At 43.0% G+C, this 21,770-nt stretch overlaps 1 protein-coding gene across 1 annotated transcript; it reads right to left on the bottom strand.

The window, feature by feature from the left end:
- Positions 1-996: 996 nt before the first annotated feature.
- On the bottom strand, positions 997-20,734 carry BOD1 (biorientation of chromosomes in cell division 1). Its single transcript, XM_020969176.2, has 4 exons — positions 20,338-20,734; positions 10,834-10,958; positions 2,978-3,177; positions 997-1,427 (listed from the first exon to the last, which is right to left on the bottom strand). Exons 1-3 carry the CDS (start codon positions 20,584-20,586, stop codon positions 2,979-2,981), a joined length of 573 nt encoding a protein of 190 aa, XP_020824835.2. The 5' UTR covers positions 20,587-20,734; the 3' UTR covers positions 997-1,427; position 2,978.
- Positions 20,735-21,770: the final 1,036 nt, after the last annotated feature.

Here is a 21,770-nt window from a genome sequence, read left to right on the forward strand (position 1 = left end):
TATGCACATACTCTTCCTTCTTCTTGAAATAAGCCTCAGCTAGGAAGCCATTTATGGATCTGATCGGAGCTGTACTCTAAGGACAGAAAACCTAAGGCAGGCAACCTAGGTCCTACTTACATCAAGCCTGACTCTAGACAGTTTCATCTGCTCAATTACTGGCAAATGAACTCTGAAGCTTCCTGCAAAAATACACAATCTTTTCATACGGTATGCAAAAATCCTCTTTTGATCTTGTAGTCTTTACACATGATCTCTCCTTATCTTTGCAGGGGCTATTGGACTTATTGAATACACATCATGAAACACTGTTCATTATAATACTGTTATTATACTAATATAACAGGTAAAACGTATCTGGTACTTTAAGGGCTATTTGATTCAGTGACTTGCTCAGTCATATAGCTAGCATTTAAAGTAACAGTAAAACTCGGGTCTTCATGACCCCATGCTGAACACGATCTACTTAAGCCATTTATATTTTACCCCATTACTAAATAGTAGACTCTACTAGGGCAAAGATTTCCTTATTTCCCAGCAGAGTAAATGCTTAATGCATATTTTTATGTCAAGAGTACTGGTGGGAAGAACAGTCAAGCCTTTAATTTCTTTAGTGCAAAGAGAACCCAGAACAAGAACTAGGAGTTGTACTTTAGCTACACTTAGAGTTTAAACTATCAAGCCTTTATGTTTACATATTATTACGCTGATGGAAAAAAAAAATCTAACTTTTTTTTTTAAGCAGTAGAGAGCTAGGGTACTAGTCAAGTGAGGAACCAGGGTTCAAGCCCCTCATTTTGTAAGATGAGGAACCTGAGGCCCAGAGGTGGCTTGGTCAAGGTTGTAACTGGTACTCAAACCCAGAACCTATGACTCTGAATTTCACACCATAAAACTCAGTAATGAAAACACTGAACAATCACTTTTAGAGGTGGAAGGAAACTAGAACAGAGGATCTAAAGCTGAACATGGCTTATGTGAAGGACTCAAAACAGGCATGTTTAAACATTTTTATTAGAAAAGTGAAAAGAACATTTAATAAATCAATTCAAATCCCTCCCATGTCAAAGTAACAAACCCCCTACAACATGTACTACCCACCCTTTTCCCTAAAACTTACATTAAAGGCAGAAGTTCTAAGCAACTTCCTGAGTACCTGTAAGGATTCAATCCTTACACCTATCAATTCAATAGCTTTCTTAAGGATCATAAAGGTCCCATTATAAAGGTCAGTTTCTCTACTGGCAAACTGCATTTCCCCCCTTCAAACTGTTACACTGCTCTCACTAAGGAATGAAATCTGAAGGCTCTACAATCTTTGAAGATCTTCATTATGAGGCTGCAGTCTTGTCAAGTTGAATAAGCTTATTCACTCTCAATTACATGGAATTTTTAGCAGCTGTCATCAAAGGCATAAGAAAAAAAGGCTGTAAAAAAAAAAAAAAGGACAATCAGATCCAAATACCACTTTTTGGAAAATGTCATATTCACTTAAAATTCTTGGTACCCAAAGAATTCATAGTTAAGCCAGAAAAAAAGGGGAAAATAGGATATCCCAGAACTTAGTGGAATGTTTGTTTTTTGCTTTTTTTAAAAAATACTCCACAAACTTAAGGAATATAGTAAACACATGAACTAAAATTAAAGGTGACAGAGAAGCTGTTTTTCTCTCCTTCCTATCTGAAAAACTTCTGTATACCTGGGTCTTCCACTATCATTCAACTAATGGTACGAGATACAATGACGACTAACCTCAGTTTTTGTCTGATTCATTTTAGATAAAGGGAAATCTTACAAAGAAAACCCTAATACTAGGAATGAGATCACATGATCTAGAGCTAAAAAGGACACTGGAAGTCATCTAGCTCAATGCCCTCCTTTTACAGACAAGGAAACTGAAGCCCCAAAAGGTCAGGTCATTTCCCAAAGATCATACAGGTGGTTGAGTGGCAGAAATAGAACTTGAACAGAGGCTGCTCTACACAGATATGATCCTTCCTATTTGTACGGCTTGAAATGTAATTAGTTTTCACCTGAAATGCCAAATGCTATATCTTTTGAAAGGTGTTTATATTTTTTTCCAGTTGAATGATAAATTTAAATCAAATTAGAAAGGGAGCACGGCATGATGGAAAAAGCACTGCATTTGCGAGTCAGAAATGACAACAGAAATCTACCTCTGGCCCGTACTAGCTGCAAAACTATAAATAAGTCACTTAGTCTCTTTTTATTTTCTCATATGTTAAAAAAAAAAGCTCATATTATGTATCTCTAACAGGGCTATTTCAAGGATCAAAAGCAATGATTACAAACCCTCACATCAGCTATTACTATCATATCCATCGTGCAAACACCAGTCAATCTAGTTACAATTTGCCTCACCAATTTAGCTCAGAACTCAATTAAAAGTTATTCAAGGGCTGAAAATAGAAAATCACAGAACTGTTTGATACCTGAATGGGCAAGCTCCAAATAGGATGGCAATGAAAGATACTTCCAGTAGATACAAGGAGATTGGTTGAACTCCATCAAGGACACCACTTAAGAGCTTGCTAAATGTCATTTAACAGTATAAAACACAAGGCTCACTCATTTCTAGGACAGACGCTCATTAAGAGAAAAGCTTTTCTTGGCATCTGATCGGCTGTACAAATCGATCCCTTCAGGTGTTTTTTAAAATGAAGAGACTACTCATAGCTTCACTTGTTGGCCTTGGTGTCACAATCTCTCAAACAGTCACTGACAGTTTTATACAGAACACCCACAGCAAAAACAAGCCAATGAGCTCCTGAGGGAAACACGGCTCTTGAAGCACCTTGTGTGACTCACTGATGACAATTTACCCTCATGGCTTGGGGGCGATCTCAGTGTCACCCCAAATAACTAGCCAATGTGGTGTGCAAAGTAAACCATCACCCAGGACAGTGCTAGGCAAAGTAAATGGCTACTGGAGAATTTGAGCCTGCTGACGTAATACCTTAAGAGGAATCCTGAGAAGGAGCAGGTGGATCCTGATTTTCAGGCTCGGGAGGCGGAGCTGGGATAGTGTCTTCTTTCTTCTGTGCAGCCAGGAACTCATGAATCGCTCGTTCTATCTGTGGCCTGAAGATGTGGTTGAGTTTTGGATCCACTACCTGTGAAATAATTCTGTCCACTCCAGCTTCCAGCATTCCTGACCTTGTGTAAACACAAACAAATATTGTTACTCAGTTCCTGTAAGAACCATCAGCTTCAGCCTAACCACAGTAATTTGAGAGTCCTTATGTCCACCCAAATGAATGTCAACATGGTGAGAACTAAAGCCCTTTTGAGTAATTTCTTCAAACAGCAGTCCATTTGTCACACACAATCTAACATGGCTTACTTTTAAAATTCTCTCCCCAAAGACTGAACCACCAGCACATAGACTCCTTAACATAACTCTTCTCTGTGTATGTATAACATATATATACACTCATGAATTTTAGGGCTTTCCTACTGGTGTCAACAGCACCAAAATTAACACAGTCTCTAAAGTGCAAAACTGTGGAATTTATTATCTATCAGATGCTTCCTTCTCCCTCACCCCCTATAGTCAAAGTTGTCAAATATTACACAGAATACCTTTGAAATCTCTCAAAACTATAGCTTCTCTCCAGTACTTTCTATCACTACCAATGTAATACAGATTTTTCTTTTATCCATCCGGACTACTGCAATGCCTCAAGGATGATCTCTCTATTTTTATCTAGTCTCCTTACACAGCAATCTCTCCCCCTCGTACCCCTTCACAATTCCACCAGATTAATTTCCTTATGAATAGATCTGTTTATATCCTTAGCTTAGCGCATTTCAATGGCTCCCAACTGGCTACAAAATAAAAGCCCACATTTAGCTGGGTATGCAAGACCCTCAACAACCCAGTAGTACCCTCCTCTCCAGTCTTCTCTCACACCACTTACTCTAAGCTGAGGACAATCAGCCTAGCCCTTTGAAGAGAAACGGACCTTTGGAGTGTGCCTCCATTATGTGAGCAGTGGGGGAAAGAGGGGAGCTGCTAAGGCTGTCACATGCGGAAATGGGAGTGACAGAGACAGACTAAAGAGGGAATCTCTCTGGATTGGCTTTGTTAACTTTAGTCCAAGATGATGGACTAACCACGACGAACCACATGAAAAGGGGCTTGCTTCTCAAGTAAAAAGTCTCTGAGAGCCTGCGTCAGTTTTGACAGAACTTCTGAAAAATACGTGTCATCCTATCAGGGAAGTGCACCCAACAGATTAAACAGAAACTGTCACTCGGCAGTTAATTTCTTATAATTATGGAACTTTTTTCTTTATAATACCTTGCCAGTGTAATAAGAGAGATAACTGTTAATAATTTATAAACAGAAGTCAAAATACTGATTACCGTATCTGCATATCCAGTAATAACAAGTGCCTATGGCAGTCAGAAAGCTAAGGGAGGGTTAGAACCATACATCACATTCAATATCATTTTGCTCCATTAAGGTAAATCTATTAGGAAAGATTAAAATAATTATGCCAGGGTTTCTGATCAATTCTAAACATTATGGCCCTGGCTAAATTATTACAGTCTGGGACAATAAAGCAAAAAACAAGAGAAAGCCGTGAAGTTTTCCATCAATCACCATTTATCAAGTGCTTACTCTGTGCTAATCACTAAGTCAGGTGCTGAGGACACAAAACCAAAAAAACAGTAGAGCCTGCCATCAAGGAGCTTCTGAAGGGGGAAACAGCATGTTTCTGTATTAAGAGCATAAACAAAAACAAAGTAAGTACACACGAGGTGATTTAGGGGAAAAGCATTAGCACTTGGGGGTTGGGGAGGGGCAAGAATCAGAAGAGGCCTCACGGAGAGGGGGGAGATTTGAGCTGAGCTTGGAAGGATGGCAGAGGTTGAGGTTAGAGTACATTCCAGGAATTGAAAACAGCCTGTGCAAAGGGACAGAAGGCAGTGAGTGTCTGTCACCTAGGCAGCGCCTGGAGTCAGGAAGATTCGAAGATTCGAGCTCAAATCTGGATCAGATAGTACTAGGTGTGAACCTGGATAAGTCACTTATCCTCAATTTCCTCAACTGCAAAAAGGGGATAATAATAGCATCTCCTTTGGGGTGCCTGGAAGGACCAAATGAGATATTTGTAAAGAGCTCAGCACAGTGCCTGGCACACAGCAGATCCTATATAAATGCATGTTCTCTTCTTTTCCCTTCCTTTTCTTTGTCAAGTCTGAGAAATAGCAAGAAGGCCAGTTTGAATGGACTGAAGAATACTTAGAAGGGAATACTGTATACTAGAGCTGGAAAAGAAGTCCGGAACTAGGTTGTGAAGCACTTCAGATGCTAGAGGAGTTTGTATGAAACCACGAGGGCAGTAGGGAGCCACTGGAATTGGCTGAGTGAGGGGAGTACGGAAATATGATCAGTTTGTACCAAATGACCATGGCAACTGGGCAGAGAAGTGGGTGTCAAACTCAAACAGAAACTCCCTGTTGGCCACACACCAGTTTAGAAAACCACAAATTAATCTTATACATGTTGTATTTTTATTTGTTTTGCTAAGTATTTCCCAAGTGCATTTGAATCTGGTTCCTGCCATCTGCTGCCATAGCCATTACGATAGAGACTACACTAAGGTGATGGCTACATGAAGATAAAAGGAGTTGGACAGAGACATAGCACCGAGCTAGAAACAGCAAGACTTGGCAACTAAAAGAGTATGCGCTGTGAAGGAGAATGAGGAGTTGGAGATAGCTGAGGCTGGGAACCTGGAGGAATGGTGGCATCCTTAATAGGAATACTGAAATTTGGTAGACACGTCTTGTTTTTTTCTTTGAGGGGAAAGAAAACAAGTTATTTTGGATATACTGAATTTCAGAGGCTGATGGCACATCATAATTCAAAATGCTCACTAGATATCTGGAGATGGAAGACTGGAACTCAGTCTGGGAGTCCTCTACATAGAGATAACGGACAAATGGAAGCCAAGAGAACACAGAATCAGTCAAGACACTTTTGTCATGCACCAACCATGTAAAAGGTGCTGTGCTAACTAAGCTTCAGGGTCAAAAAGAAGGCAACCCCTCCCCACCCCCGCTCATTCTTTCAAGGAACTCACAGTCTAATAGGGAGAAAACCTACACACAAACAATATAAAAACAGGAGAAACTGGAGACAATCATGAGAGAAGGCCCTCGCATTAGAAGGGACTGGGAAAGGCTTCTCGAAGGTGGGATCTTTAGCTGAGACTCGAAGGACACTAGGAAAATCAGGAATCAGAGACACGGAGAGAGGAAACTCTAGGGAGAGTGGTCAGACAGCCAGTGAAAGGACTGCTGGGAAATGGAATCCCTTGCGCAAGAAACAATAAGGAGTACAATATCGCCTGACTGCAGAACAGCACATGGAGGGGAATAAGGTGTGAGAAGACTAGAAAAGTAGGAGGGGGACAGATTATGAAGGGGTTTAAAAGCCACAAGATTTATATAGACTTGGTCCTGGAAGTAATAGGAAACCACTAGAGTTTACTGATGGGGGTGTGGGGGTGCTGACATGGTTAGACCTGCAATTTAGGAAAATCAACATGGGGAAATTAATAGCTGAGTTGGATTAGAAAGGGGAGAGAACTGAGGCAGAGAAACCAACCCGGAATAGTCCAGGTGTGAGGTGATGAGACCATACCAGGGTGGTGGCTGCATAAGAGGAAAGAAAGGGGCACATGGGCGAGATGTTTCGAGAGTACAACTGAAAGGATTTGGGAATGGGTTGGTTATGGGGGTGGGGAGTGAAGAGTAGAGAATGATAGCTAGGTTATTAGGCACAGTGACTTGGAGGATGGTGGTGCCCTTGACAGTAATAGGGAAGCAAAAAAAGAGAGGAGTATTGTGGAAGAAAAGATACTGAGTTCAGATTTGGGCATAATAAGTTTAAGATATCTATCTGGTTCTGTCCACCAGGCAGAGAGGCGAAAATAGAGATCAGGAGAAAGAGTAGAGTCACGGCTGGCAGCCATGACCTGGATAAGATCCAGCGAAGTAGATTGAGAGCAGTCAAGAGAGGTAGAACAAGAACCAGGAGAGACTAGTGTCACTGGTAACTCTGGTGAGCAGTTCCAGTTGAATGTCAGACTACAGAAAGTTGACAAGAGACTAAGAGGAAAGGAAGTGGAAGCTTCTTCTTGTAGTACTGTCTGCTTATTGTAGACAAACCTTCACAAGGAGTTTAGCCACAAAAGGAAGAGAGGTATAGAATAATAGCTAGTGGGGATGGACAGATCAAGTGTGGGTTTTTTGAAGGAGTTATGGGCGTACCGGTACGCAGCAGGGAAGCAGCAGACAGGAAGAGACTGAAGATTAGTAAGACAGCAGGAATGAAAGATGTTGGCTAGGCAGCAAAAAGGATAGAGTGCTGGGCCAGAGTCAGGAAGACCTCAGTTCAAATTCAGGCTGAGATACTTATTAGCTGTGTGACCCTGGGCAAGTCCTTTGACCCTGTTTGCCTCAGTTTCCTCATCTGTAAAATGAGCTGGAGAAGGAAATGGCAAACCACTGCAATATCTTTGCCAAGAAAACCCCAAATGAGGTCACCAAGAGTTGAATGAGACTGAAACAACTCAATAAAACGGATGAAAGAAACCTGCTGTTAAGGATGGAATGGGATCACTTGTGCATGTAGAGAGGGTTTCCTTGGCAAGAAGAGCCACATCTTCATATGAGATGGGATGAAGAAAAAGACAGTGAGGACAAGGCATTTTCTTAGCGACTAAGCAGTACCTACTCGGTCCCCACACGGGAAGTCACTCTTCAAAGGTACTAGGACATTCCTCAAGAGGCAACTGACTCGGAAGACTGAGGACTCAGGCGGCTGCCATCACATCTTCACTGCCTGAATACAGAGCAGCCAGGAGGAGCTGGCAGGGCTCCAATGACACTTTCACTTAGTGAACGAAATCAAGGGATTCTCAATGCCTCCGCTGAACATTCTTTTCCTGCTATGGCTAAACAAATCTCCTTTTGTTAACTGCTGAATGACATATGAGGTACCTCATTTTGCTCCAGTGTTGAGCCTAAACTACAAAGGCATTAACTTGTGTCAGGCTTAGCCCAAAACAGCATGAGTGATGGGACATGAGGAGGAGAAATAAGGAGCTCTTCGAGAATGGCCTCAATTTTTTCAATGAAATACAGGGCAAGATTCCCAGCTGAAAGAGTAAGGGAAGGAAGAGCCATGAGAGACTTGAGGAAGGATAAAAAAGGTTTGGAAAATCTGCTGTGGTGAGTGGGATAGTCAATTAGGAGGTATAAAAGGACTGCTTTGCTGAAGTGAGGGTCTACTTGAGATTTTTGTAGTAGACTGACTCAGAAGTTTCAGGATTTCCTCTAGCTTTGTTCAGCTACATGTGAATAGGAGTGAAAGTGGCAGATGGCTAAAGTAATCCAAAGCTGTTGCTTGGCAGGGCAAGATCATTTATAGGATATGGGGTCAAGAGATTTCAGAGAAACAGAGAGTGTAGAGTTGAACTTGGTTCACCAAAGAGTCAAGACAGGAAAGGAGGAGAGTGTAACCAGTGCGATGGTGACAGCCTATAAAAGAACTGAGGGGCAGAGAGAGTGAAGGTCATAGTGAGAACAAAGCACAGGGAATAAGTAGAGGGAAAAATGAGGGCATGAGATGGATGAGGATACCAAGAAAGGAGACTGAACCGGAACCATTAAGGAGAAGAAAGAATGGTATCAGGAAAACCCAAAGAGAGTAACAAAAAAGAAACGGTGGCCAACATCAAATATTACAGAAAGGTTAAAAAGCTTGAAAACCAAGAAAAGGCCATCAGATTTGGCAATCAGAAGTCCTTGATAATTTGGAGAGAGAAATTTAAGGTAAGTGAGGTTGGAAGCCAGATCTGCAAAGGGCTGAAAAGGAGAGGAAACAGTTCTGCTGACAGTTTTTTCCATATGAGTTTGGCTAAGAAAAGGAGGAGAGATACCAAATAATGGAATGGGGTCAAACAGGTTTTTGTGGGAGGGTTTGTTTTTGTTTTTTCTTTAAGACTGGAGAGACACGGGCATGTTAGTGGGCTGCAGGAAATGAGCCAAGAGATAGGACAGAGACTAGATTAAAAGAACGGAAAATACAGAGTGATCTGGGAGATATCAGCAGGGGAAAAGAAGAAAATCATGGCGACCAGTCTTTCTTTTCTCATCAAAATATGAGGCACGGCCTTTTCCTGAGAGGGCCGTGATATGGGGAGGTGTGAGAAGCTAGAGAAGGTTCGGAACAAATCGCTCTGGGTCATGGGGAGGAGTAACGTGACTGATCTGCTGCAGTGAGGGCACAGTTGAGATTAAGTGACAACTTTTTAGCGAAGCCAAGTCAAGCATGGTGAGGTGGCTTCCTTTAACGCGATTAAGCAGCACCTGACTAGCAGCAGACTGTAGCAGTAACAAGTGCACGACAGACCTGAGAGCAGAAGACGATGTAATGGTGCAGTGGTAAAGTACAAGGTCAAACCTGACAGGAGAGAAAGGTAAGGGCGATGGACTGGGAAAGTACTGAAGTGCACAGGGAAGGGACATAACGTTGTGACTGAACCACGGGCTTAAAAGGAGGAGGACATAAGAAATGCAATGAAAGGCTAGAGACATTTCACAATCCTTTATCGTGAATGAAAGAGATGAAGTTTTACTGTTCTTAGGCGAGGGAACAGACTGAGGAGCTGGGAGGTGGGAGGGTTTGAAGGAACATCGATATTTACTGGTCACTTATAGAAATTCTTCCAGGTCCACATACTACGCGCAAGGTATTTACATTCTTTACCAAACTTTGTAACAGCAATAATAACACCCGGAATTACCTTAGGACCGTTCCCTCAAAGGTCTCAAAGTGCTTTCCCCATGTTACAAAAGCCTCACAACATACTGGTGAACTAGGTAGTGCTCCAATGGAAACTAGTGCAAACACTAAGCCACTGTCTAATCTCTATCCTCCCTCCTTTTAACCCGCCATGATCCTTTCACTGGAAAAAAAGCAAGAAAAGTACATTATTATGATTTCAAACAGATAAAGTGTCTTATACCTTTCAGCATCATTAGCCCTTCTTATCTATCACTCAAAAAAACCTATCACAGACTGCTTCTGGAATTTTAGCTTTGATTGTCAAAAGCCTCAGAAACCTGCAGCAAGCTGAAAAGCACTGGCTCTTGGATAACAGAAAAAGGATTCTCATTTTTATGATAACAATAATAACAAAAACCTCGTACTCCATTTCAGGACAAAAAGTAATCATTTTTCAGTCACTGGTAATAACAGAGTCTGGCCAGTGTAATATTTTGAGGCTAACCTTCCACACAGAAGAAAAACAATCAAATTCATGCATGAACAATCATTAACAAATTCATGAAGTTCACAGCAGTGTTACAAAGCTGAAGGACAAATCATAAGACCCTGAACTTTCCTGAAAACTGCAATTTCACTCCCATATGGATGAGGGTGAATTGTGTTCTAAGAATGTTATCTTCTACCCAAGCTAATGATGACAATAATAAACTAAAGAGACTTCAATTTAAACCGTCAAATAATGTTAATTGAACACAATGAAAGAAGTTATTGTTTCTTACCCAAGAAACAAATACACAAATCTAAAGTTTTCCTATCCTAAAAAGCTTCAGAGGTATCAAAGACTGACAGCTTCGCTTACGTCAGCCCATATTCTAGTAATTCTATTGCTTCTTCCAAAACTTGTATTTCACTACACAATAACATAAATCTTGACTGAATAAATGGAGGCTAAATACTTATATTCATCACTGCTGTCTATTTACTCAATTCTGTTTACTTACTGAACCACACTCTGTCTCAGCCCATTTCTCAACTGGTTTTTGTTCATTGCTGGGTTCCACTCCTGCTTGTCCAGATGAGTTGACACAAAGTTGTCTACTTTCTGTCTTAGATTTTGGTAAGCTGGCTGAAAGAGGGAGGGGAAAAAGTCAGAAAAGTCACTTTCCAAAATTCCTAAGAGGATTGAGTCCTGCATAATATTTTCCACATCTAGATTATCCCCAGGTCAAAATGTACCTCTATGTGCCCACGTAAAATTAACATTTTACTTAAAAACACAGACACCTTTAAGTCATGGTGCCCAGCCAGACGTTTTGTAACTGCCGTGGGATAGCCAAAAATATCCAACAAAGATTCAGTTTCTTTCCAAGATGAATGTTTAAATATCTAACAGAAGAATTTCTTGACTGAAATATTTCACATAAGACCAGCAAATTTGAAATACCAGAACTGAAAAGTAACCTATTGCATAGTAGATACATTTATAGTATTCAAGTCCTATTATCTGTACCAAAGACCTCTGTGGATTCCTCAAGAGCCCAGACAGCAATTGCAAGAAACTTTTGGCAATCCTCCCACTAAGGGAAAGGTTTTAAGTAAGGATTCTTAACCTGGGGTTTGTGAACTTGTTTTGTTTTAGATATTTTTATTACTATTTTGAAGAGTTTTTTTTTATTTTTTGTAATCTTATTTATTTTATGCATTTAAAATATTACTTTGAGAAGGGATCCATAGATTTCACTAGGATGCCAAAGGGGTTCATGATTCAAAGGCAAAGAAACCTCTTTGAAGGGAATTTCCTTTTCCTCCATGTAATGACAAGTAAAGGGAATAAAGTAAGCAGGGTTTCACATTCTTCAATCACATAAATACATTTAGGTTCCTGTACAGCTTAAACTAACCCAAGAAAATTGAGAAGTTAGATGTTTCTTGCTGATACAAGATCACTTCCTAAAGGAGAGCCAGCTTAACCCTAAATTTTAACTACCCCTTTAGATGCATGCAGTACAGATTATTCAGAAAATCCAACTCTGTGCAAACCAGAGAGTTCAAAATATATATCTGATTTTTGTAACCAGGTGATACATCTAGCCTCCAGTGGCTTCAGATTTCTGATTTGTCAGATGAAGAGGTTGGACTAGAGGATCTCTAAGATTCCTTCCCCATTCTAACATTCTATGAATCTATGAGATGTGCAAACATGTTATTTAAAAAACGAAACAAAACAAAAAACACCTATAGAGGAATTACATTAAAACGTAAATACTGCGCAAAAGTACAACCACTAACTTGTAGTAAGAATTTCTTATTTGGAATTTTCCATATCCAAAGCAGAAGAGAAAAAGGGTGATTATACATGAAGCCATGACACATGGCTTTCTTCTCCCCTTAAGTATACAACAAATTCAACATGTTATTTTCAAAGCTATTCGGCTTGTTTGTGTTTTCTGATAATCTTCATTCTGTTCTCTTCTGTGCATTTTTTTGGGTAATATTTATCATAAAAATTATGAACTACTATTAAACTCTGCCAGGACACTGTGCATTTGCTTTGTGTTCAACTCTGTGTTGTTTTATTTACTAGTTGAAGAAAACTTGGGGATGGGTTATAACTGTAAAAGCATCACAGAGATCATTTCTCTCTTAGACAACAGTTGACTAGTTTTGGAACGTGGACTCTAATAAGACTAACTTCAATTGCAGGAATAGTCGGCTTTACAGCAGTGTCTAAGGTCTCAGAAAAAATGCCCGTCTCTAACTACAACAATCCTGATCACAGAGTAGAAAGAAAAATATGCAGGAATTAGTACAAATGCAAATGCAATACAAAACGAAAAAAGATGCAATCTGCTCTTACTTCCTGGTCACAATCTCTCCAAACAATAATGTTTCTCATATATAATGACAACCTTCATTGAAGTCTTCTTCCAGTGCCTTGTCCTGGTGGGTAAATGACCCTAGATTATTGGAGATTTTAATAACAAAATCTAAGCTCTAGAAGTTTTCATTCTATTCAATAAACATTTTGCTACTAGCAAGCTAGAAAAATTTTTAAGTATGAACCAGCGACAAACTGCTATTCAAGAACCAGCCAAAGTCTGAACAAGTTCATTAGCAGAAGATGAATTTTTTGGCAACAGCGTCAGAATGTCTGGAATGGAATCTTGCCTCTGTCACTTCTACCTGTGTGACCTTGGGCAAGGAAAATTCTCCAGGCCTCAGATGCAAGAGAACTCCTCACTAAACTTCTATCTAGCTTTAAATCTATGAACACACGAAGGCTGTCAAGTACAGCAGGACTGCCGTGTATATCCATGGAAGGGGTGGCCATGCTAACAAAATCACCGTTCCTACTCTTATAAGCCACAGGGGCTCAGGCTTATTTATTTACTGTCTGATTTCTGCCTCTGACCGGACCAAGACGTATCATTTATTTCTACTACATTCTGTTCCCCAGTGCATCCTGGCTCCCTCCTTTTACCTCTCACCCAGGGAACGATAAATTAAATCAACAGTACCCCTGCTACTGAGAAGGGTGTAGGAATCCAGTATCTTTTGGTTCTGTTCAGAATCCCTGCCAGTCAGTCACAGGCTGCCTAAGCTGAGCATCTCATTCCCCAGATACCATTTTCAGTGTCCTCATTTATATCCATGGCATTTCTCCCTCTCCATATCCACTTTATCCTCCCCTTCTACTCTGTCCAACGGAAGCCCATTCTATTGTTAATGAGCTACACTTCATACTAGATTTCTGTTTCTTGTTGATCCTTGAAATCATCTGTTTTCTCCCACAAGTCATACTCATGATCACCCTCTTTAGCAGTGGAAGGCTCTTCTGCACTAATGCTCTGTGACACACAGGGTTAGAAGGAGGCACTAATTACTTCCTGATTCTTCTACCACCTTTACTCTGCAACTTGTCCAGCTTTCAGAGACACCATCACCCTAACCGGATTCTTTTAACTGACCTCTACAAGATTATTCTCCCTCCTTTCTCAAACAGTTTAATAACTGGATCACAATATTTCTCTTCATCTCAATTTCTGCCCTAATATTTGGGGTACACAATATTCACACTGACATCCATTCAGACACCCTGGTGTCACAAATCATCAACTTCCTCTATTCCCATGACAGGCATCTTCACTCCATGCCAAGCATATAGGAAGAGTCATACTCTTTTTCCTATCCCATCATCATCATGTTCTACAACCTACAACTGTGAAATTCCTTTGACCTTATCATAATTCATCTCTCCGTCTCTCCCTGTGCCGCACACCACCTCTAAATCCATTTCAATTTTCATTCACTTCACTGCACCCTGCCCTTTCAGGCTATAATCCCTGCTTTGGACTTGATTTCCTCCTTTTTCAATTTTGACTTTATCAGTCAATAAGCATTATTGAGTAGTTATTACACGGCAGAAACTATGCTAAATACTAGGGATACAAAGAAAGGCAAAAACTCCATCCATGCCTTCAAGAAGCTCACATTTTAATGAGACAACATGTAAATGACTACATATAGGATATATACAGTAGATGAAAGATAATCTTAGAGGAGAGGCAATGGGGGGAGTTGGGAAAAAGAGGGAGTAGGAAAGGTCTCTTGAAAAAGGTGAGATTTGAGCAGAGTCTTTAAGGAACACAAGAAAACTAAGAGGTAGAGATAAGAGCATTTTCAGCACAGGGGACAGTAAGTGCAAAAAAATCAAGAGTCGAGATAAAAGGATCATATTTGAAGACCATTAAGTAGACCAGTATAGCTAGACTATAGAATTGACAGAAGGGAGTCAAGTGTAAGAAGACAGGAAAAGTAGCATGGGGCCAGACTGTCAAACCAAGGAGTTTATATTTTAACCTAGAGGTAATAGGGAACTGGAATTTACTGACTAAAAGAGTGATTTGGTTAGACCTAAACTTTAGGAAAATCAGACGAGTGGAGAATGAAATGAAGTGAGGAGAGATTTAGGGAGACCAATTAGAAGAATACTGCAGTAGTCTAGGCAAGATCTGTACTAACATAGCATCTATGAAGGAGAGAGGGAGGCATATGCAAGAGATGGTATAAAGTATAAATGACCAGATTTGAGAAGATACTGGATGTGTGGGGTGAGGGAGAGATAGGAGTTGAGAATGACACCCACATGACTGGGAGGATGGCAATGTACTCTACAGCTTTTGCAAAAGTGTAGACAAAGGGATAAGTTGGAGAAGAGAGGATATGACGAGTCATTTCAAACACGTAATGTTGGAGATATCCAAAAGACCGCTGGTGATTCAGGACTACAGCTCAGGAAAGATACTGCAAATGGATATACAGACCTGGGAAAACATCTGTATAGAGACGATCACTGAACCCAGGGAACTGATAAGATTAAGCAAGACAATACAGATTAGTAGTTCTTAACCTGAGGTCCAAGAAGTCTGTGAATTTGTTTTTTAAAATATTTTTATAACTGTATTTCGACATAATCCTTTATAATCTTACATATTCTAGGCATTTAAAACTAGTATTCTCAGAAAAGGTCTATAGGCTTTACTGTGCTGCCAAAGGAGACGATGACACAAAGAGGGTTGAGAAGCTCAGCTATATAGGAAGAACAAAAGAGGGCTTAGGTAAGAGCCTTGGGGAATGCTCATGGACAGGAGGCATGGCATGGAGGACGTTCTTTCAAAGGAGACTGAGAAAGAGTGGCTATGAGCTGTAGGAGGACCGGGAGAGAATATCCTGGAAGTGATGATCAACTGTGTTAAATGCTACAGAATAATAAAAAAGCCATTGGATTTTGTAATTAAAGATATCATTTTGTACATGTATAACCTGTATCTGCTGTCTTGGACAGGGAGGAGAAGAGGGAGAAAAATCTGGAACTCAAAATCTTATAAAAGTGAACTATCTTTACATGTAATTGGAAAAAAAATAGAAATAAATGAGAAAAAAAGAGATCATTGATAATTTTGGAGAAGGCAGTTTCAAGTTAGGTGAAGAGGCCAAAAGGTAGAATGCAGAGAGTGAGGGGTAAGGAAGTTGTAGCACTGAGTGTAAGACTGCTTTCCCACGAAGTTTAGATGAGAAGGGAAGGAGAAATACAGAATGAGAGCTATCAGGAAAGGCAGATCAAAGGAAGGCTAGTTTTTCTTTCTTTTTTAGTATGAAGGAGAAATGGGCATATTTGTAGGCAGCAGGGAAGGAACCAGTCAATAGGAGGCACACAGATGGCTCAGTGAATAGAATCAGGGTCTAGAGTCAGGAGTTCAAATCCAGCCTCAGAATATTACTAGCTGTGTGCCTTTGGGCTATTCATTTAACCTTTAGTTGTCTCAGTTTCCTCAACTGTAAAATGGGGATAATAATAGCACCTATCTCCCAGTGGTGTTGTGAGGATCAGAGAGGTAAGATTTGCAAAGCACTCAGTACAGCACCTGGCACAAAGCATAATAAAACCTATTATGATGATGATCACCATTATGATTATTATTAGATTTAAGAGAGAAAATGGGAATGATAATAACATGCTGAAGACAGGATATAAGAGATCACGGGTGAGCACATAAGGGTTTGTCCTGACAAAGAAAAGGGCAATGTCTTCATCAGAGACAGACATACAGAAGATAGTTGGAAAGACATCTGAGGGATAGGAGAGAAAAGGGAAGAAGGAACTCTGCAAATCACAGATGTGGAAAAGCTGCTGCAGTGAGTGGGCTAATCAAATGACTGAAGAGGTGAAAGGACTGCCTTCCACAGTAAGGGCTGAGCTGAGATTAGTGGATCCAATTTGCAGTTTCAGGATTTTCTCCTCAGTTCCATTTAGCAGTGAGGGAGGCAGATCCCCAGGGGTGGGGGTGGCAAGGCATGACAAGTGCTAACGCAAGAGAGGCTAGAGCACAGGAGAGTGGAGGGTTAGCTAATCCTACAGTTTTAACCAGTTCAACTTTACATTGTCTTCTCTCTTAAATCTCCTGCCCTAGTCCCCTAGTGACACTAATTCCTATTCCAAAACTCTCGCCATGCACTTTTTGACTGCTAAATACAGACACAAGTATTCACCCAACTGTGATGACAATTTTAAGTTATGTAATCTCAACTTTGTCCTCACTCTTTCACAACAATCCTTTTACTTTTCCTTGAACGCTTTCTAATGCACTACCAAGTGTTTGTTCCAAACCTTCTCTTTTCTCTTCAAGGGACTTAGACCATCCCCTCACTCTCAGCAGAAGACTTTGCTTCACTGAGGCAATCTGTACCAATTTCCCACCTCCCCACTATCTCCTTTGTTCCAGATTCAAATGATGAGAGGACTTTCTTTGTCCATGCCAGTCTCCCTATTTGTACCTTAAAATCCTATCCTCTCTTTGTGCACCTTCAGGCTCTGTCCTTTCCCAGCCATACCGCTAGAAAAAAGTTTTCACTCATTACCTTAGCTTTCTCAACTCCTACTCAATTAACCTCAGCAATCTAGCTTCTGACCTCAGAAACGAACCTGCTTCTATCAACGATCTCTTAATTGCCCAAACCTTTTCTCCGCCCTCCTAGACTTCTATGCAACAGTTGACACTGTTGACTGCGCCTCTCCCTAAACAATGCTCTCTCTCCTAGTTCTCCTCCCACTTACCTGGCCATTCTTTTTCAGGGTTTTTTTTTTGGCCGTCAGTCAACAAACATGTATTAAATGCTTACTAGTTGCTGAGGATACAAATACAAGTAAAAAGAATGACAGTGCCTGTCCTCACGGACCTAACAATGGAGGTGAAGAAAGGAGTGACAGCACATAAAAGGGAAGCAGAAAAGCAAGGGGGTGGGACATGATGGCAATCTGGACAATGAGGCATATCTGCTTTGGGCCCAAAATGGAGGTTCCAGGAAAAAAAATCACCAGTGGGAGAAGGGGTCTGCATGGACAAAGGCAGAAGGTAGCTGAGTTATGGTGGTGAAAGCCAGAGAATGAAAAATGGGTGGTCTGGGCCCTTCCTCAAAATGGAGGTCAGCATTTATTAAGAGCCTATTACGTGCCAGGCGCTGTGCTAAACACGGGATACTATGAAAGGCAAAAAACCAGCTCTTTCTCTCAAGGCACTCTCACAGTCTAAGGGGTGAGACAACATGCAAACATCTATCCACAAATAAGATGATATACAAGATATAATCTCAGAAGACGAAGGAGAACTGGGAAAAGCTTCTTGAAGTAAGCCAGGGAAGCTAGGAGGTGGAAATGAAGAGGGAAAGAATTCCAGGAACGGAGGATAGCCACTGAAAATGCTATGAGTTGGAAGATAAAGTGTTTTGTTTGAAGACCAGGAAGGAGGTGACAGTATCAGAAGAGAAGGGAGGCATATCTAGGCAAGCTATTACAAAAGCAGAAATGACAGGACTTGACAACTAATTGGATGGGGGGGTGTTATGCATAACTGTGAGTGAGGTGTTGAGGATGACACCTGGGTTGCCTAGGAGGATGGCAGTTCCCTTGACAGTAAAAGGGAAATTAGGAAGAAGGGGAAGTTTGTGAGGAAAAATAATGAGTTCAGATTTGGATGTGTTGAGTTCAAGATGTCTACAGGACACTTGGTTTGAGAAGTCCAACAGGCAGTTCATGATGCAAGAATGGAGGTCATGGAAAAGTAAAAGCTAGACAAGATTCGAGAGTCATCCACGTAGAGACAACTGAAACTTCAGGTGCCGGTGAGATCACCGACAGTATAGATGGAGAAAAGGACTCAGGACACACCCTTAGGAGTTAGTAGTTTTGGCTTTGATGAAGACCCAGTAAAGGGGACAGAGGAGCACTCTGACAGGAGAACCAGGAGACAGCACTGTCTCAAACACCTGCAGAGAAGAGAACATTAAGAGGCTATCAACAGTGTGAAAGGCCACAGGAAGGTTGATGACTCCCAGATTCAGACACCTAGCCTTAATCTCTCCCTTGGACTTCACCTTTTCTATCCCCAACTGACAGGGCACCCCTAACCGGGTGTTCTACAGCCATCTTAAATTCAGCTTGTCCAAAACAGAAGTTAGCTGCTCCACCAAAACCTCACCTGTCCCAAGCTTCTTTATTTCTCCTCAGAGTACCACGATTTCTCCAGGTACCCAGATTTGAAATCTCAGCCACTCAAAACTCCTTCCTTTCTCCTTTATTATCCAATCAGGGGCCAAGTCGTGCAATTTTACATCACCTACGTATCACATTTACCACCTTATCTCTATTTACAGAGCCATAATCCTACCTTGGGCTCCCAATGCTTCTCTCCTGCTCTATTTCAATAGCCTTTTGGTCTTCCTGTTTCTAGTCTCTCCTCTCTCGAGTTTATTGTCCACACAGAGGCCAAATAGTTTTTCCTATAGGATAACTTGGTCATGTTATTCTCTCACTAAAAGATTCCAACCGCTCTTTGTTATCTCTAGGATAAAACACCAATGCCTTCATTTGGCATGTAAAGCCCTCTCCTGGCTTTTCCAAGTTTACTGCACGTTATTCTTTTTCACACACTCCACTTTGTAGCCAAACTGGATGGTCTGCTGCTCCCTATCCATTCGATCTCCCAAAGACCCAGTTTTACACAGGCTGTTCCCTATACCTGGGCCCCGCTCCTTCACTTCCATTTTCTTCAAAGTTCAAGCGCTACATGAGGCCTATCCTGCTATCCTCACAGCTCCTGTGCCCGTATCCCTGAAGGACTTTTTGTGTAATTCATACTTAACTTTTCTGTGTACGTGTTGAAGTTAACTTCAGTAAGACTACGAGTAGCTTTTTAGTCAACAGAAACTTTGTATCAAGTTTTGCTCTGATACAAACCCTCCCCCTGCCAAACACATGGTAGGTGCTTAATAAATGCTCCTCTAACTAATGACTGAAGCGGAAATTTACAAATGAAGTGCTACAGCCTCCCCGGCCCCCAGCAGGGCAGTGCCCCGCCCCCCGCTGGTGCGGGTGCCCCCGACCAGGAGGTGCGGCTGCTCTGCTGCCAGGAAGTCACGCGGGGCTCGGCGCTGGAAGCGACAGCTCGAGGCGGGGCCGCCCCGCCGAAGAGATGCGCGGAGATCTTCTATTCCAGGGTCCCCCTTTTAAAGAAAAGAGCACGTTTTCGTCACGGACGCCTTGGGACGCGCGGCGCACGGGCCCTTTCGTCGGGACGGCGTCTTTGAACACACGAAGTGAACGACACGATCACAAAGGACACGAATCACATCGAAAGGCATCGAGACTGTTCTCAGAGCATGCCCCCCGGACCCTGAGCGGAGGCCCGCCCGCCCCGGGCCAGCCCCTTCACGTCACACACGCGTCAGGAAACTGAAGCCCCGAGGGGCGCGCAGGGAGCAGCAATACCTGCCGTCGGGAGGCCGACTTTCCTACGACAACGTAGGGGCCCGGGAGGTCCTCCAGGCATCATCATCCCCATTCCAAAGATGAGGAAAGTGAGGCCCGGGGAGGTGAAATGGCACAGGGGACGGGGATTTGAACGCCGGGCTTCTCGGCGCTGGGCCCGGCGCCCCGCTGCCGCCGCTACCTTGGTGTCCACGTCGGCGAGGCAGTCCCTGCGGAAGCCGTCGAACAGGCCGCGGCTCTTGAGCTGCTCCACTATGAGCGCGATGAGCTGCGAGTCCCCGGGCGGCAGCGAAGCCGGGTTGGTAACGCCGGCGCCGGCGCCCCCCGAGCCCGAGGCCGAGGCCGCCGAGGCCTGCCCGGAGCCGCCGGCGCCGCCCCCGCCGCCGCCGCCCGCGCTAGCCCCGGCGCTCCCTCCGCCGCTGTCCGCCATGGCCACGCCCTCGGCCCGGGGCCGCGCCGGCGGTCTTCGCCCGGGGCCTGAAGGGGCGGCCCCTCGCGGCCCGGGCCCGGCCTCGGCCAGGCAGCACGGGCGGCCCGAAACAGCGCGGCGGATCCCGCCGGAGTCTCGGCCGCCGCTGCCGCCGCGAACGCGAACCACGTGGCGCACGTCTCGCGATGAGCACGCCGCGGGCGCTATGCTTTCTGGGGCTGGGAGTCCTTGGGTGGGGGAGGGCTCGCCTTAATATGGGAGACGCCTGAGCCGTCATAAACTACGACTCCCATGAGGCAATGCCGGCCCGGGGGAGGGTCGCAGAAATCGCGCCTTCCCGTGGTCGTGCAGGGAACTGTAGTTCTCGGGCCTTTCCTCCTGGGCGCTTGAGAACACAATAGTGTCGGCAAACGATGTTTCAGAATCGCCGATTCATAAATTTAGTGCTAGCGGGAACGTTGGAGGCCAAATAATGATAAGGGCTAGAGGCAGCGAGGTGATTTAGTGGATAGAGCGCTGAGCGTGGAGCCAGGAAGACCGGAGTTCACATCTGGCCTCAGACTGGGTGACCCTGGACAAGTCACTTCACTGTGTTTGCCTTAGTCCTCTGGAGAAGGAAATGGCCGGCTGTTCCTGTATCTGTCAAGAAAACCCCGTGGCCGCTGTGGTTCAGGGAGTCAGAAGAGTCAGCACAACAATAATAAGAGCTAGGATGTGTGTGTATACTCCCTCTCTCTCTCTCTCTCTCACACACACACACACACACACACACACACACACACATCCTGATGAACCACCTCTCATTTTATAGGTAAAGAAGCCGAGGGGCAGAGGACTTGCCCAAGGTCACACGGGTATGATTTGAGCCAAGGTGTTCTAACCTCCGAACTGACCATCGATAGTGTTGTGACTGGGGCCGCTGGGTGGCACGGTGGGTAGAGGGCTGGGCCTGGAGTCAGGAAGATTCCTCATCTTGCTGGAAGACCCTGGGCAAGTCACTTCACCCTGTTTACCTCCGTTTCCTCATCTGTAAAATGGGCTGAAGGTCTTTGCCAAGAAAACTGCAAACAGAGTCGATGAAGAGTTGGACATGGCTGAAATGACTGAACGATGACAAAATCTTAAAAGTTTCTTTCAACTTTAAATCTCGATCCTATGAATGCATCTGTGCATGTGTTATATGT

The sequence above is a fragment of the Phascolarctos cinereus genome, unplaced genomic scaffold (genome assembly GCF_003287225.1).
Source record: "Phascolarctos cinereus isolate Bilbo 61053 unplaced genomic scaffold, phaCin_HiC Scaffold_2;HRSCAF=192, whole genome shotgun sequence".
Classification (NCBI taxonomy): Eukaryota; Metazoa; Chordata; class Mammalia; order Diprotodontia; family Phascolarctidae; genus Phascolarctos; species Phascolarctos cinereus.